This window comes from Chanos chanos, chromosome 8 (genome assembly GCF_902362185.1).
Source record: "Chanos chanos chromosome 8, fChaCha1.1, whole genome shotgun sequence".
Lineage (NCBI taxonomy): Eukaryota > Metazoa > Chordata > Actinopteri > Gonorynchiformes > Chanidae > Chanos > Chanos chanos.
Window position 1 is genome coordinate 1130001 of NC_044502.1, and position 17500 is coordinate 1147500.

Below are 17500 nucleotides of genomic sequence, written 5' to 3' on the forward strand. Positions count from 1 at the left end.
TATTTGGCCAAAGGTTACGTGTTTATCGGGACATAACCCCATCGTAAATGGAGGAGCCCCTGTGTTTGGCCAGAGGTTACGTGTTTATCGGGACATAACCCCATCGTAAATGGAGGAGCCCCTGTGTTTGGCCAGAGGTTCTGTGTGGACATCTTCTGATTTTGTCCTCCTTCCTCTTCCTTTCAGGTGGCCAGCAGTACGATAAACACCAAGTCATTCTCAACGAGTTCCACCCCAGAAAAGCCAATCAGAGATGGTCTGTGGAGCTGCTGTGACTGTCAGACAGGGCAGAGGACTCAGAGGGGTCGGGGGTGTGTGTAGAGTGGCCTTCGGTGCTGTAAATACTGCAGACAGATAAAAACTCAACCTACTTGATTTGAATATATTTTGGAAGACCCCCAACCCAACCCCCCACCCCCCCCCCCCCCCCCCCCCCCCCCCCCCCCCCCAATTGACTGGTAAATTTCAGGCATAGCACCTCTTCACTCCAAAAATGTCTTTTTTAAGAGCAAGTACTAAGCTTCAGTTTAAGAAATGAAGAATGGATTTCACTGAACAGTCTCAGGTCAATAATGTCTGCTGCTGGAGACACAGATTCAGTGGGATTAGAACGAAGCCTTGGAACAAACAAGCACCTATCAAATTCTTAAGGACTGAAGACTCAGCACTACTTATCTGCATACTTGAAACCAGTGTTTTCATGTAAAACGTTTATGACATAATTAAACAGCTAATCTGTTTAAAATGTTCAGTTTTTTTCAGAATTTTGGTTTATGTATACTATTCTGTCCATTGAAAGGTGTTTTCACAGAAAAGACTGCATTCACTGTCGTTTTTTGAGAGGTCGGGATTCAGTGTACCACGTGACTCTTCGTTTTAAACACACTTTTTAAAACCGCTGACCGTTAAAACATATCAGTGGGGCACGAAGGAGCGGCAGTCACCGAGTGGCTACATTATTAGGTTTACGCTGTGGTGATGTGGTGTTGTGGTGTGTGTGTGTGTGTGTGTGTGTGTGTGTGTGTGTGTCATTCCCGATGAGGTACGTCCCTTCTCTGCGTCACTGTAGCGACCGCTACATGTAGTTTACCGAGTGAAGTCTCTTTTCTGTGTACACAAATCACGTGAATTTATATTGCATACTCTTTTCCGATTTTCAGCGCATAAAAGAGAATGAAATCACTTTGTTAGTTCTATTTTCTAGTCAACGTCGTTAACTTCACACAAGCGCTACTCACGGTGGAGTATGGACACCGTGGAAAAAAATAACTGATGTTTTATAATATGACGGACGGTAGAAACAGCCGCTGTCGTGGCCACGTGACCTGTGTATACGTAATAGAGGTCATTTAAATAAACAGTTTAGATGAAATTTGCCACCCAGTATTTAATATTAATAAACAACCACTGTCTCAGTGAGGGAGCCTTGATGTAATTGCCCTTTATTACCTTTGACAAGTAAGTGAATATCGTCACTAATTCCAATAAACAATTATTTGTGTTTTTATTTAAACCAAACTCCCAACATGCAGCGGTCCTGCGGCTGAGCATTCAGTGCAGAGCAGGTTGGGAGCAGAGGTTGAGTCACTGTGAGGAGTGTTCATGTTGAAACAAACCAGACCAAGCTCTGCCAAAACACCGTTTCTCACACGTTACATGAGCTTTCAAATCAAGATGAACAAAAGGAACAGAAAACAAAACAGGTCCTCCCAGTCCTACACCCGCCTTTCCTAAAGGTCACATTGCCTTTCCTAAAGGTCACACTGTGACCTAATGATCAATCAAAAGTAACTTTCAAAAACTGTTAATACTGTTGCTTCTCTTTAGCTCTAAAACTCACTCTCGATGCATCGGATACGTTTATTTCTGTGTTTCTCTGTGGCTTCGGTAATATTCACTAGTGCTTAAAACTGGTCAGTCAGTCAAGCATATCTGGTATCACAGTGCGACAGTTGGGCTTATGTCATGACCATGAGCAGGGTAAGAATGAAGGTTCAGACTCCTGACAGTGCAGCTGTCCACAGTTTAACTTTAGTTTTGTTTGTGACGGTAAATGTATCACAGGTAAATGTCCCTTTAATATCCTGCAGAATGAGTCCGGCATTTCTCTCGTCTCTGTGCTGAGCTGAGCTGTGTCTGTTGCCTGTGTCACGTGCAGTAACTCTAAGCTGTGTTGGCTGGTCCTGCCCCTGCCGGGGGCTCTCCCTGTGGCCCACTGTCCTTCGGCTGAGAGAGCTCCTGTCTCTCTGCAGCCTCTGCCTGCACAGTTTCAGCCCGCTCCCTTTCCACCCCCATCACGTCCTCGCTCTGCACAGTTTCATCAGGCGGTGTTCTCTCTACAGACTGTGTAACGTTGGCCTGTGATCTGTCAGCACTTTCCTCTCCTGCTGCCTCAGGCTCCATTTGCACAGTTTCTCTCATTTCCACAGGCTCTGCTGAGTCTACAGCCTGTGCTGTGTCTACACATGGTGCTATGTCAGCCTGTGCTGTGTCTACTGACGGTGCTATGTCAGCCTGTGCTGTGTCTACTGACGGTGCTATGTCAGCCTGTGCTGTGTCTACAGATGGCGCTATGTCAGCCTGTGCCAGTTCCATTGGCTCTGCCCTATCTAATAACTGTTCCTCATCAGACTGTGACATTTTTACAGGCTCAGCTGTTTCTGTTTTAACATCCTCTGAGGTCTCTACAGACTGTGCCGTGTCAGCCTGTGCCGTGTCAGCCTGTGCTGTGTCTACAGGCCCTGCTATGTCAGGCAGCATCATTTCTCCAGGCTCTGGTGATTCAGCCTGTGCTGTCTGTGCAGATTGGGCCATGGCCTCTGCAAACACAGCCTGGGCAAGCACAGCTTGCTCCAGAAGACTCTCTGCAGTTTCTGGCTGTTTTGTTTCACTGTGCGTTGTGTCCTGAGCTTGTGATGTTGTACTATGTTCTCTACTGGTCTGTGGTGGTGGTGGCATTTCTTCCTCATGGGGCACCACTGACTCCACCCCCTCCTCTTCCTCTATGAGGGTGATGACGGTCTTGCCACGGGCGTGGCCTCCCTCCACCTTCAGGAAGGCCTCAGGGACCTCAGAGAAGGGGAACTGGCTCTCCACCACCGGCAAGATCTACAAAAATCAGAAAAATGTGAGAATTCTTATAAGAGACAGAAATAAGAGCGGTTCTGGGATATTTATGATAAACCAGCTCTCAGCTTCAGAGAGGTGGGAAAGAACGACCGATTCTTTTCTTTTTTTTGAGGAGCCAACCCACCGAGCCTTCAGCACAGGATTGGGAACATCAGAAAGGTGAGTCATCTGAGTCAAAATTCAGAGAATGTTACAGAATATTAATAAAGATGCCTCAGTGCTGTGTCACATGAGCTTCACTGGTTTATGTACAAATCACACAGACCAGGACCAGGACCAGGGCCAGGGCCTTTCTCACCAGAGACTTCTATCTGATACATGACAAAGTAGACTGCCATAAACTAACATACACTGTACTGACTTTACAGAACTCACCCCACACACGCACACTCACACGCACACACGCACACTCACACGCACACACACACACACACACACACTCGCGCACGCGCACACACTCACACATTCCACTTTATTGACTTGTCCATGCTCCTCATTAGTTGGAAAAAAAAAAAACACTCAACATCAACAAAACACCCACAGGGGCAACAGCCAGTGGAACACAGAACTGATGAGCTCAGGAGAATCCTGCTGATAGAGAACATTCACACACACACACACACACACACACACACACACAGCCTGCAGCCAGACCTGTCAGCGTCTACTGTCATTAACCCTGAATGGATGCCCTCTGGTCACTATAGTAACCACCTGTCCGTCGCCAGGGGGACAGAGAGAGGGGCCCGGGTGTATCCGGCCGTGGGCCCACGTGGGCCGCTACGGTAAGCCTCCAGAACAAAGGCCAGGGGATTATGGGAGAACGGGAAGGGAGTCAGAGTGCTGAACAAAAGGGAGAGGCATTCTTTTATTCACAGCTGAGTCAAAAAGACCAACAAACTGCAGCATGGCAGACTATTCCAGGAATCTGTCACACACACACCCATATGTATACACTCTCTCTCACACACACACACACACACACACAGACACACACCCATATGTATACACTCTCTCTCACGCACACACACACCCCCATATGTATACACTCTCTCTCACACACACACACACACCCATATGTATACACTCTCTCACACACACACACATACCCATATGTATACACTCTCTCACACACACACACACACACCCATATGTATACACTCTCACACACACAGACACACACCCATATGTATACACTCTCACACTCACGCACACACATACCCATATGTATACACTCTCTCACACACACACACATACCCATAAGTATACACTCTCTCACACACACACACACACCCATATGTATACACTCTCTCACACACACACACATACCCATATGTATACACTCTCTCACACACACACACACATACCCATATGTATACACTCTCTCTCACACACACACACACCCCCATATGTATACACTCTCTCACACACACACACACACACACCCATATGTATACACTCTCTTACACACACACACATACCCATATGTATACACTCTCTCACACACACACACATACCCATATGTATACACTCTCTCTCACACACACACACACCCATATGTATACACTCTCACACACACACACACACACACACACACCCATATGTATACACTCTCTCACACACACACTCATAAACTCACTCACTTACACACACATCCATATGTATACACTCTCACACACACACACATGCAGACTCAGTCACTTACACACACACATATACAATCACTCAGGCACACACATAAACCTACTCACTTACACACACACACACACACACACACACACTCACACATATACCATCACTCAGGCACACACATAAACCTACTCACTTACACACACACATACACACACACACACACACACACACACACACACATACAATCACTCAGGCACACACATAAACCTACTCACTTACACACACATACACACACACTCACTTACACACACACATATATATAATCACTCAGGCACACATAAAAACTCACTCTCTCACACACACACACACACTCACAAACACACATTTACACTAACAGTACAACGGTTCTGAAACCAAGACTGAAACCATGATACAAATGTTCACGGTCTCGTGTCCGGGTTCTGGAAGAAAACACATACACATAACACACACAACACACACACACAGTCTCATGTCGTGTTTCTGGAAGACGGAACCGCGATAACCGCGATACCCTCCCACCCCCCCCCCCCCAACCCGCTGCCACCGCTGCAGGTGCAGCCTGTTGAGCTCTCGTTACGTTACTAATGCAACAAAACTCATTTTACAACTAACACTATAAAGCACGTAGATCACCAAATGATTACTCTGTTTTAAAGTCAGGGCAGGCTGTGTATGTTGTGTTCGGGGTCAAAGGGTTCATGTGTTCGCTACAGGACGTTCGGGCCGGCGTTTGGGCTGGTGTTCGGCCCGGTGTTCGGCCCGGTGTTCGGGGCCGGTGTTCGGGGCCGGTGTTGGGGCCGGTGTTTGGGCCGGTGTTTGGGCCGGTGTTTGGGCCGGTGTTCGGGCTGGTGTTTGGGCCGGTGTTTGGGCTGGTGTTCGGGGCCGGTGTTCGGGGCCGGTGTTTGGGGCCGGTGTTCGGGGCCGGTGTTTGGGCCGGTGTTTGGGCTGGTGTTTGGGCTGGTGTTTGGGCCGGTGTTCGGGCCGGTGTTAGGGCCGGTGTTGGGGCCGGTGTTTGGGCTGGTGTTTGGGGCCGGTGTTTGGGCCGGTGTTTGGGCTGGTGTTCGGGCCGGTGTTTGGGCTGGTGTTTGGGGCTGGTGTTCGGGCCGGTGTTGGGGCCGGTGTTGGGGCCGGTGTTTGGGCTGGTGTTTGGGCCGGTGTTGGGGCCGGTGTTTGGGCCGGTGTTTGGGCCGGTGTTTGGGCTGGTGTTTGGGCCGGTGTTTGGGCTGGGCTGGTGTTTGGGCTGGTGTTCGGGCTGGTGTTTGGGCTGGTGTTCGGGCTGGTGTTTGGGCCGGTGTTCGGGCTGGTGTTCGGGCCGGTGTTTGGGCCGGTGTTCGGGCTGGTGTTCGGGCTGGGCTGGTGTTTGGGCCGGTGTTTGGGCTGGTGTTTGGGGCTGGTGTTCGGGCCGGTGTTTGGGCTGGTGTTTGGGCTGGTGTTCGGGCTGGTGTTTGGGGCTGGTGTTGGGGCTGGTGTTTGGGCCGGTGTTCGGGCCGGTGTTTGGGCTGGTGTTTGGGGCTGGTGTTCGGGCCGGTGTTGGGGCCGGTGTTGGGGCCGGTGTTTGGGCTGGTGTTTGGGCCGGTGTTGGGGCCGGTGTTTGGGCTGGTGTTTGGGCCGGTGTTTGGGCTGGTGTTTGGGCCGGTGTTTGGGCTGGGCTGGTGTTTGGGCTGGTGTTCGGGCTGGTGTTTGGGCTGGTGTTCGGGCTGGTGTTTGGGCCGGTGTTCGGGCTGGTGTTCGGGCCGGTGTTTGGGCCGGTGTTCGGGCTGGTGTTCGGGCTGGGCTGGTGTTTGGGCCGGTGTTTGGGCTGGTGTTTGGGGCTGGTGTTCGGGCCGGTGTTTGGGCTGGTGTTTGGGCTGGTGTTCGGGCTGGTGTTTGGGGCTGGTGTTGGGGCTGGTGTTTGGGCCGGTGTTCGGGCCGGTGTTTGGGCTGGTGTTTGGGGCTGGTGTTCGGGCCGGTGTTGGGGCCGGTGTTGGGGCCGGTGTTTGGGCTGGTGTTGGGGCCGGTGTTGGGGCCGGTGTTTGGGCTGGTGTTTGGGCCGGTGTTTGGGCTGGTGTTTGGGCCGGTGTTTGGGCTGGGCTGGTGTTTGGGCTGGTGTTCGGGCTGGTGTTTGGGCTGGTGTTCGGGCTGGTGTTTGGGCCGGTGTTCGGGCCGGTGTTCGGGCTGGTGTTCGGGCTGGGCTGGTGTTTGGGCCGGTGTTTGGGCTGGTGTTTGGGGCTGGTGTTCGGGCCGGTGTTTGGGCTGGTGTTTGGGCTGGTGTTCGGGCTGGTGTTTGGGGCTGGTGTTGGGGCTGGTGTTTGGGCCGGTGTTCGGGCCGGTGTTTGGGCCGGTGTTTGGGCTGGTGTTGGGGCTGGTGTTCGGGCCGGTGTTTGGGGCCGGTGTTTGGGCCGGTGTTTGGGCCGGTGTTCGGGCTGGTGTTCGGGCTAGGCTGGTGTTTGGGCCGGTGTTTGGGCTGGTGTTTGGGGCTGGTGTTGGGGCCGGTGTTTGGGGCTGGTGTTGGGGCTGGTGTTCGGGCCGGTGTTTGGGCTGGTGTTGGGGCTGGTGTTCGGGCTAGGCTGGTGTTGGGGCCGGTGTTTGGGCTGGTGTTGGGGCTGGTGTTCGGGCCGGTGTTCGGGCCGGTGTTTGGGCTGGTGTTGGGGCTGGTGTTCGGGCTGGTGTTTGGGCTGGTGTTTGGGGCTGGTGTTGGGGCTGGTGTTCGGGCCGGTGTTCGGGCCGGTGTTTGGGGCTGGTGTTCGGGCTGGTGTTGGGGCTGGTGTTTGGGCTGGTGTTGGGGCTGGTGTTTGGGCTGGTGTTCGGGCCGGTGTTTGGGGCTGGTGTTCGGGCTGGTGTTCGGGCTGGTGTTTGGGGCCGGTGTTTGGGGCTGGTGTTTGGGCTGGTGTTTGGGCTGGTGTTTGGGGCTGGTGTTCGGGCCGGTGTTTGGGCTGGTGTTTGGGCTGGTGTTTGGGCCGGTGTTTGGGCTGGTGTTTGGGCTGGTGTTTGGGCTGGTGTTTGGGCCTGTGTTCGGGCCGGTGTTCGGGCTGGTGTTTGGGCCTGTGTTCGGGCCGGTGTTTGGGGCTGGTGTTTGGGGCTGGTGTTTGGGGCTGGTGTTGGGGCTGGTGTTTGGGGCTGGTGTTTGGGGCTGGTGTTTGGGGCTGGTGTTCGGGCTGGTGTTTGGGGCTGGTGTTCGGGCCGGTGTTTGGGCTGGTGTTTGGGCCTGTGTTCGGGCCGGTGTTTGGGGCTGGTGTTTGGGCCTGTGTTCGGGCCGGTGTTCGGGCTGGTGTTTGGGCCGGTGTTCGGGCCGGTGTTCGGGCTGGTGTTTGGGCTGGTGCGCGTTGTGATCCGGGTGAATATGGTTGAGCTTTAACCACACGCGTTACATGCTTAACTTTTTTTACGCTCTGATGGTCAGTCGACCGAAACGTCAGTGAATAAAGTGATACTTGACAAGATACAGTGTGCCCTCTCTTCTACATTTCTGTATGTGGAACTAAAGTTAAAAACTAAAGTTAAAAACTAAAATTAAAAACTCAGTTTTCTCAGTTTACGGAGCCGTAACTGAACTGCCGTAGCAACTGAATTAGCACACGTTCAGTGACGCAGCCTCGTAAGCATGGCGACCACAAAGCCAGAGCCTCAGGACCCTCCCGTATCCTTCAGGTCCTCTGTTTGGGAACGCTTCGGTTTTCCAGTGAACTACAGTAGCAATGGGCAAAGACAAGTGGATAAGATGAAGGCAGCGTGTCGGCATTGTGAAACTGAAATCGGGTGTGTTACTGACAGTATGTCGAACATGATCTCATTTGAGACGGCATCATCCAAATGTGAGTATCACCAGTACAAGGAAAAAAAACAAAGTGGAGTGCAAACTGGAAATTATGGAAATTACAAGTTTATAAGTTTACAAGTAAATTCATATTAAATGAGAAGAAATTTCATGTTTTACATGTCTTTCTTCACTGTACTGAAACCGTGCCGAACCGTGACTTCAAAACCGAGGTACGTAACGAACCGTGACTTTTGTGTAATATACACTCACAGACACACACACACACACAGACTCACTCACTGATAAACACACTTACACAAATGCAGACTCACTCACTCATGTACGAACTTACATACAGACACTCCCACACACACACTCATATATAGACACTCAGGCACGTATACAAACACTCTCTCCCTCTCTTTCACACATACACACACACACACATTAACACATTCATGCACACACACACACACACACACACACACACACACACACACACACACACACACACACACACACACACATGTGTTAGTTCAATCATCTGAAGATGCCTCATGTAATTAAACGAAGCAGGATATGAACGGAACAGCTTCTTTTTCATTTCAGAAACACTCCACAGACCAGTCAGAATGTGCTCAGTGTGTAGTGTTTAGGGTCATACAGGTGTGTTTAGTGCATAGTGTTCAGAACATGGCGTGTGTTATTGTTGTGAGTGAATCATACCTTCCCAGAGTCCACCAGCTCCCTGATCTGGTCCAGGGCAGAGCCATCGGGGGCGTAGATTCCCCAGCGATAAAACACACCCCTACACACATTCTGAGAGAGAGAGAGTGAGAGAGAGATGAAAATAAGCTCTAATATTTGTGTGTGTGTGCTTGTGGTAGTGTGTGAATGTGCATGTGTGTGTGTTACCGTAATGGCTTTCGTGTGCAGGGTCATTCCAGATAGCAGCAGTCCGTCCACCAGGCCCAGAGTGTCCGTGTTCATGATAAAGGGTGTTACTAGGGTGATGAACTTTGCCCCTGTCCAGGGCCTCAGCAAACCCAAAGCCCATTTCTCAGTGTCCCCGCCAACATTGTCCAGAATGACATCGAACCTACAGACACGACAGAGAGAGAGAGAGAGAGGAAACATTTACAACTCTCTCTCTCTCACACACACACACACACACACACACACACAGTGTAAACCCTCATAGCAGTAGCACAGACACACACACACACACACACACACAGTGGTAAATCTGATGTCACTGAGAGTGTATAGCTGTCTTTCCAAGGTTGATTTCCAGAACACTGTTTCTTGTATAATGCTGACATCTTAAAACTCATATGCAACAAAAGCCATCTCCACTCTGATTGTCCCTCGACAGCCTCTGTAGTGAGCACCAGCTTTTCTTCAGCTCGAACAACCACCACACAATCCCCGCAATGGCCAGGTCTCCATGACAACCAGCCAGGTGTCCCTGACAACCTGGTCGGCAGGTGTGCACGTTCTGTGTTGTGTGTGTTATGTGTGTGCGTTTTCTGTGTCGTGTGTGTTATGTGTGTTATGTGTGTGTGTGTGTCTGTGTGCGTTATGTGTGTGTGTCACAGGTTTTCCATTAGTAGTGAGGAACGAATGTGTAAGACGTGAAAAATTCACTCATAATGCCTTTTTTTTTTTTTCAGTGTCATTATTGGGAAAGCAAAACGTGTGGAACTGTTTTTTGGGGTTAGGGTCAGGGTCAGGTCATCTTATTCTTTACTTTCTGTAAAACAGAAGTCACACAGCCAGTTCTTATTAATATAGCAAAACCAACATGTGCGTCCAGGCGTGTGTGCGTGTGTGTGTGTGTGTGCGCGTGTGTGCCTGTGCGTGTGCGCGTGTGAGTGTGTGTGTGTGTGTGTGTGTGTGTGGGTGAGTGTGAGTGTGTGTATGCGTGAGTGTGTGTGTGTGTGCCTGTGCGTGTGCGCGTGTGAGTGTGTGTGTGTGTGTGTGTGTGTGTGTGTGTGTGTGAGTGTGTGTGTGGGTGAGTGTGAGTGTGTGTGTATGTGTGTGTGTGTGTGTGTATGCGTGTGTGTGTGTGTGTATGCGTGTGTGTGTGTGTGTCAGACACAGACACACACAGACACAGAGACACAGACACACACACACAGAGACACACACAGACACAGACACACACGCGCGCGCGGGACCTCACTTTTCGCGGCTCTGTAGCTGTCTCTCTGAGTCTCCTGTCCTGTAGTCGACTACGTCATCAGCGCCCAGGCTTCTCACCAGTGTCTCTGCGTCTGTGGAGCAGGTGGCCGTCACATGGGCTCCCCAGGCCTTCAGCAGCTGTCAGTCATTCACAGGTCAAAGGTCACATCCGCATTACAAGCAGACTGCTCACATTCTTATCGACTGAGAGTCCTATCACATCTGGAATGCTGTACTAACTGAGAGTTTTACCACATCTGGAATACTGTACTAACTGAGAGTTTTATGACATCTGGAATGCTGTACGAACTGAGAATCCTATGACATCTGGAATACTGTACTAACTGAGAGTTCTATGACATCTGGAATACTGTACTAACTGAGAGTTCTATCACATCTGGAATGCTGTACTAACTGAGAGTCCTATCACATCTGGAATACTGCACTGGTTAGAGCGTTCAGTGCAGCGTCAGAAAAGAGACATGGTTTGTCTTTGGGTCACTTCTACTGCTACAACACAACTTTTACTGCACTGCCAGGGCATCAGAATGGGGGCTAACCAGTACACTCTGGGCATGTCATCTGGGCAGGGCCTTTACAGCTATGGGCGTGTCATTTGGGCAGGGCCTTTACAGCTATGGGCGTGTCATTTGGGCGTGGCATGGAGCTTGGTTTCCTCACCTGGACGGAGAAAGTGCCCACTCCACCTGATGCTCCAATAATAAGCACTCTGCACACCATGGAAGAAATAAGAATGAATTTATAGTATGAGGGACTAGAATATATACAAATACTACCACATACACACACACACACACACACACACACACAGAGTACCGTTTATTGGCAGTGTTGTCGGGGTTGAGACCTCCGGCGTGGACGAGGGCAGACCACGCGGTGGAGGCCACGTATGGGATGGATGCAGCCTGTGCATGACTCAGTGACCTCGGCTTCACAGACACCTGAAACGCAGGCATGTACACACACACACACACGCACACACACACACGCACACACAAACAGGCATGTACATACATACACACACACACACACACACAAACAGGCATGTACATACACACACAGATACAGACATACACACACACACAAACAGGCATGTACACACACACACACACACACACAAACAGGCATGAACATACACACATTCACACACACAGACACACACACAGAATGGGACCTGATTAAAAATCTCTGCCTAGTGATGTGAATGCATATCTGCAAAAACACCAGAGACAGACTGAAGAGTCTTTACCTACTCTCTCTCTCACACACACACACACACACACACACACACACACACACAGTGCTCCATGGCCATTACACAGACCTTAAACCTTAAAATAAACTTTCACACATTTAACTCAAAAACGACACACAATATAACTACATAAACAAACACACAATCACGCTCTCTCTCTCACACTCACACACACACACACACACACACACACAGAGCAAGGCCCTGTGAGAGAGAGAGAGAGATTGTCCTTTGGCATAATTGCTGACAGTTTGGCTGAAGCCAAATCCATTTTAATGACTGCTTATTAATTATACATTCTTCACTGAGCTATTACACAACAGCCCTGCACCCAGTCCACAGAATGTGTGTGTGTGTGTGTGTGTGTATGTGTGTGTGTGGTTGACGGGAGAGTCAGCGATGGCACTTCACTGAATAAAATGAATGCTGAATAAAATGAATGCTGATTTCTGGGCAAACGGGGAGAGAGTCTGGGTGAACTGGGAGAGAGTCTGGGTGAACTGGGAGAGGCTCGAGTGATGGGGTTTTCCAAACTGTGCTTGTGTGGTCTGCACATCATCCCCTCTTTTTTGCCTTTTTCTTCACTATCACACCAATCACTTTTCTTCTCAATCTCAACCTCAATCTCTTCCCGTCCTCAACAGAATCCCACTCACTGTCACTGTAAACTCGCATTTTAAAATGATTTTTGTTTTATAAACGATACCTGGACTATCACTAGGTTTACCATGTGACCGACCTACAGTAATGTTTAAATTTAAAACGGTTTAAAACTGTAAATATAGTATTTTATATTCCATTTGCTCTTATGTGTTTATTGTAATGGTCTGTGCACACGCCGCATGTGCCATGATCAGAGAGAATGATGGCCGACCACACGCGCTGAGCCTGTGTAATGTTTATTTCTCTGTGGAGATGAGTGTTTTCAGGAACCTGCCCTCAGTTCAATTTGACTAGATGCAATTAGGCAGTCTCCTCTACACAGAGGATAATGTGCCAACCATGCAAGAACAAAAACTCTTCCTCAAGCCTTAATGACAACCTGCGACTGCAGCACAGACACTGTAAAGTTCAGACACAGACACTGTAAAGTTCAGACACAGACGCCGTAAAGTTCAGACACTGACACTGTAAAGTTCAGACAGAGACACCGTAAAGTTCAGACACTGACACTGTAAAGTTCAGACAGAGACACTGTAAAGTTCAGACACTGACACTGTAAAGTTCAGACACAGACGCTGTAAAGTTCAGACAGAGACGCTGTAAAGTTCAGACAGAGACACCGTAAAGTTCAGACACTGACACTGTAAAGTTCAGACAGAGACACCGTAAAGTTCAGACACTGACACTGTAAAGTTCAGACTCTAATGATGTAAAGTTCAGACAGAGACACTGTAAAGTTCAGACAGAGACAGAGAAACACTAGGGTGTTGTGTTTATACCTCATTTTCATTCAGAATCACAAACTCTGCCAGACTCCCCTGCTTCCATGGAGGAACAGCTGCCCACACCTGTGCAAGAGGAAAGGGAAGATATGTGTGTGTGAAAAATGTGTTTTAGACATAACTGATGAATGGTTGAACTTTACTGACATGCCAAAACAAGTCTGATGCTTTGTGCATCTTTATATATGTGTGTGTGTGTGTGTGTGTGTGTGTGTGTGTGTGTGAGAGAGAGAGAGAGAGAGAGTGTGTTTTAACCTCGTCTCCTGGATTCACAAGGCTCACACCAGAGCCACAGTCTACCACCACACCAGACACATCCCTGCCCAGGATGACTGGAAACTCACTCCCCCTTTGGCCCAAAGACAGGGGCTCCCTCCTCAGCTTCAGAACACTGGATCCATAACCTCCTGATTGGGAAACAGAGAGAGGGAGAGGGGGAGAGGGAGAGAGGGGCGGGGTTGCATGTGCATGTAGCTGAACAGTCTTAAATATAACACGAAATGAAATATACATTTTCCAGCCTTTCAGAAACACGTTTGCCACGCGTATCTTGTAAACCAAAGCTTACCTCTCATTGATATATCAATGGGGTTAAGGCTTGTCGCGTGCACCTTGATAACGACCTCACTGGAAAAGTTGACACTGGGAGTGAGCGCGCTGTCAGTAAATCTGAGAACATCATTTCTACCGTATTCATCGATTACCCACGCGGGCATACGGTCGGATGGCGCGTTTAACGAGACACTGAAATATCTACTGAAGCAAACGGATCGCGGTGGTTGTCTGTTCGACTTCAAAACAAGACTGAGTGTTCGAATTCGCCAAAGGCCAAAACACCGGCTACAAGCCATCTTCTTAAACTCTGTTTACGATGCAACAATAATTCGTCAGAGTGCTTGGTTAGTACTTATTACAGAACTGTCACACATATAATATTTGTAAAGCTCTAATTTACATTTCACTCAGCCGAAAGAATGAGTTGGTGTGTAAACACGTTTGCATACTGACATGCATATACTGAAACTGTTGAATAAATCAGATAGTACTTGCACGCGTGTAAGGACGTATTTAGAGTTTGAGAAGTAGGATTTTCTTCTCTCTAACTCAGTCGGAACACTCCGTTCTGTTTCTTTGGGTTACATCACAGCGCACACCTCTCTCTCCGCAGCTCAGAATGAGGCACACTTTGACCTTGACACTCATCCAATGAAATGCCGCTAGCTCCTCCAGGGAACCAATCCAAAAGCGCTAAACAAACGCATGCTTGCTGAGGCGCGTGTCATAACCGCTGTTTTAAAAAATAAAGGTTTGACTGTGCTGCGAAGCAGGAATCACTGGTCTCCGAGATATCTGCAAGTTCAGCTCATGGTTATTCGTGTCACTTTTTAATTAAGTAAATCGTTATAGCAACTTGTGCTCCACAACTACCCGGTTCTGGAACGGGCTGACAGAACACCGCTCTGTGGAGCACACGAATCTCCGCCTCCTTTCCAATCAGAACTCCATAAAAAATGACGCAACCTTTTCCTGAAAGTCCTGTCGAATTCTGCAGTGACAGATCGAAGGTAGATATAACTGAAAATACCGGAAATACCATATACGTAAATAAAAGTGGTCAAAAAGAAGAACCAAAACTTTTAATTTGAAGACAGAAGACTATTTTGTTATTGTTTCCAAGCAAAAGAACCTCAAGTGTTTGTGAAGCGTTGGCTATCTGTTTGTGGTTTAATACAGGGCTGTGTATTTATTTTGTACGTTAAATATTGTGTATAGTTGATAATACATCGCCTTTTCTTGCACTACATACTTTTTTCTAGTCATAAAATAAAATTAAATAAAACAAAATGCTCCTGCCAACATTAGAGAATCTGAGCATTGGGTGAGAGTTAGAGCCAAGCAAAACCTACAAGACCTCTGAGCTACACGTGAAGACTCTTATGAAACCAGAATATCTGTGCAAACTGAACCTGACGTTGGGGTGGCAGAGAGAAAAGAAGTGACTGTCAGGGATGAGTCAACCCAGAGTATGACCCAAATCATCACACAGGAGCAGTTCTTCACAGAAACCAGTCCCCTTTCACCTCCTCTCTTCTCTTCTCTTCTCTTCTCTTCTCTTCTCCTCTCCTCTCCTCTCTTCTCTTCTCTTCTCTTCTCTTCTCTTCTCTTCTCTTCTCCTCTCCTCTCCTCTCCTCTCATGTCTTCTATAAGGCTTACTCTCCAAGTCCTGGAGACCCACCGCACTACACATCTCAGTTGCCATCCTCCTCTAACACACAGGATTTAATTGGTCAGTCTTCCTGTCAATCCCCTGAGCAGCTGAGTCAGGCCTATGGGAGCGAGAGGAGAACGGGCCAGAGATGGTGCTGTGATGGTTGCAGGGGGTGAAAGGTCAGGTGAAAACAGTGCCCAGGCCTACCTTACAAACACAGCCAAAATACATGCATGTTGTCCTTCAGTACTTTGTATTAATTCACAAATGATTTGCATTCCTATGCAAAAAAACCCCAAACCCTATTGTGTTCTTTCACAAAGGTGTATAATGGGCCTGGCTGCTTGTCGGCGCCTGATTAGACTAATTGAAAATGCCGGGCTCTTGGTCATGTGGTGGAGGTCAGTGTGTGGAGTATATCTGAAATGCTGAGATGAAAATGTGACCAGGCTCGTGACCGGAGGGTTGCCGGTTCGATTTCCAGGACCAACATCCACGGCTGTGTGCCCTTGAGCAAGGCACTTAACCCCAATGCTCCCTGGGCACAAGGAATGCTGCCCACTGCTCCTGCGTCTGTTGTGTGTGTTCACTACTGGTGTGTTGGATGGGTTAAATGCAGAGGACAAATTCACTGCTCACTGTTCACAGTGTGTGTGTGATCACGGAGATTTACATTTACATCTCTGAATGACTCTGGGAGTGTGAATTAATCTGCCCTTGCACTTTATACAGAGTTCTCTTTTTTCTTTGTAAAATTCATCTGTGCAGTGCACCTTCACTGCAGAGAATGTGTAGGTGATAATATGACAGTTATTTCAATACTTAACTCCGCTCTGGGACGGACTGGCGACCTGTCCAGGGTGTTTCCCCGCCTTTCACCCAATGAACGCTGGGATAGGCTCCAGCAACCCCCGCGACCTATCCTAATTAGGATAAGCAGCTCAGAAAATCAATGAATAAATGAATGAATACTTAACTCCCAAACACCAACACAACCAAAAAAAGGTTTCTGTTTATAAAAGGGCATTAAACTCACATAATGGTCCTGTAAGAAGTCATCAAATGAGTTCATGTTTAGAATTAGACTTTATGTTAAAGTGGACAGAAACAAAATCCTGCGAGTTTATTTCTGATTATGGTTCTGACTCATTCATCCATGTGAAATCTGGTCTTTTTTCACCTGCACTGATGTGTAGGACATTTCTATTATGCTGTTACACCATTGAGCTGTTTTGATACTGAGTCTGGATTTGAATAGGAGAGGAGCAGAGGATGTCACACATACACACACACACACACACACACAAAACGCACAGTCCTGGTCACTGATGTTCAGAGGGAAATTGTCCTGATTCAGCACGAGTCCCAGCCAAACAAACAGGGCACACAGTGTCCTCACAGCCAGCCTGAGCAGTGTTCTCACACACAGAACAACCAGTACTGCCACAGCAAGTCCAGCAATATTCTCACAGACAGAACAGACTGCATTCTCACAGACAGAACTGACTGTATTCTCACAGACAGAACAGACTGTATTCTCACAGACAGAACAGACTGCATTCTCACAGACAGAACAGACTGTATTCTCACAGACAGAACAGACTGTATTCTCACAGATAGTACAGACTGTATTCTCACAGACAGAACAGACTATATTCTCACAGACAGAACAGACTGTATTCTCACAGACAGAACTGACTGTATTCTCACAGACAGAACAGACTGCATTCTCACAGACAGAACAGACTGTATTCTCACAGACAGAACAGACTATATTCTCACAGACAGAACAGACTGTATTCTCACAGACAGAACAGACTGTATTCTCACAGATAGTACAGACTGTA

General features: G+C 48.6%; 1 protein-coding gene across 1 annotated transcript; it reads right to left on the bottom strand.

Annotated features, from left to right (window-relative positions):
* Positions 1–2163: 2163 nt before the first annotated feature.
* Positions 2164–14160, bottom strand: LOC115818354 (reticulon-4-interacting protein 1 homolog, mitochondrial-like). Its single transcript, XM_030781712.1, has 9 exons — positions 14013–14160; positions 13700–13851; positions 13442–13510; positions 11561–11685; positions 11405–11453; positions 10725–10861; positions 9455–9638; positions 9266–9358; positions 2164–3108 (listed from the first exon to the last, which is right to left on the bottom strand). Exons 1-9 carry the CDS (start codon positions 14158–14160, stop codon positions 2164–2166), a joined length of 1902 nt encoding a protein of 633 aa, XP_030637572.1.
* Positions 14161–17500: the final 3340 nt, after the last annotated feature.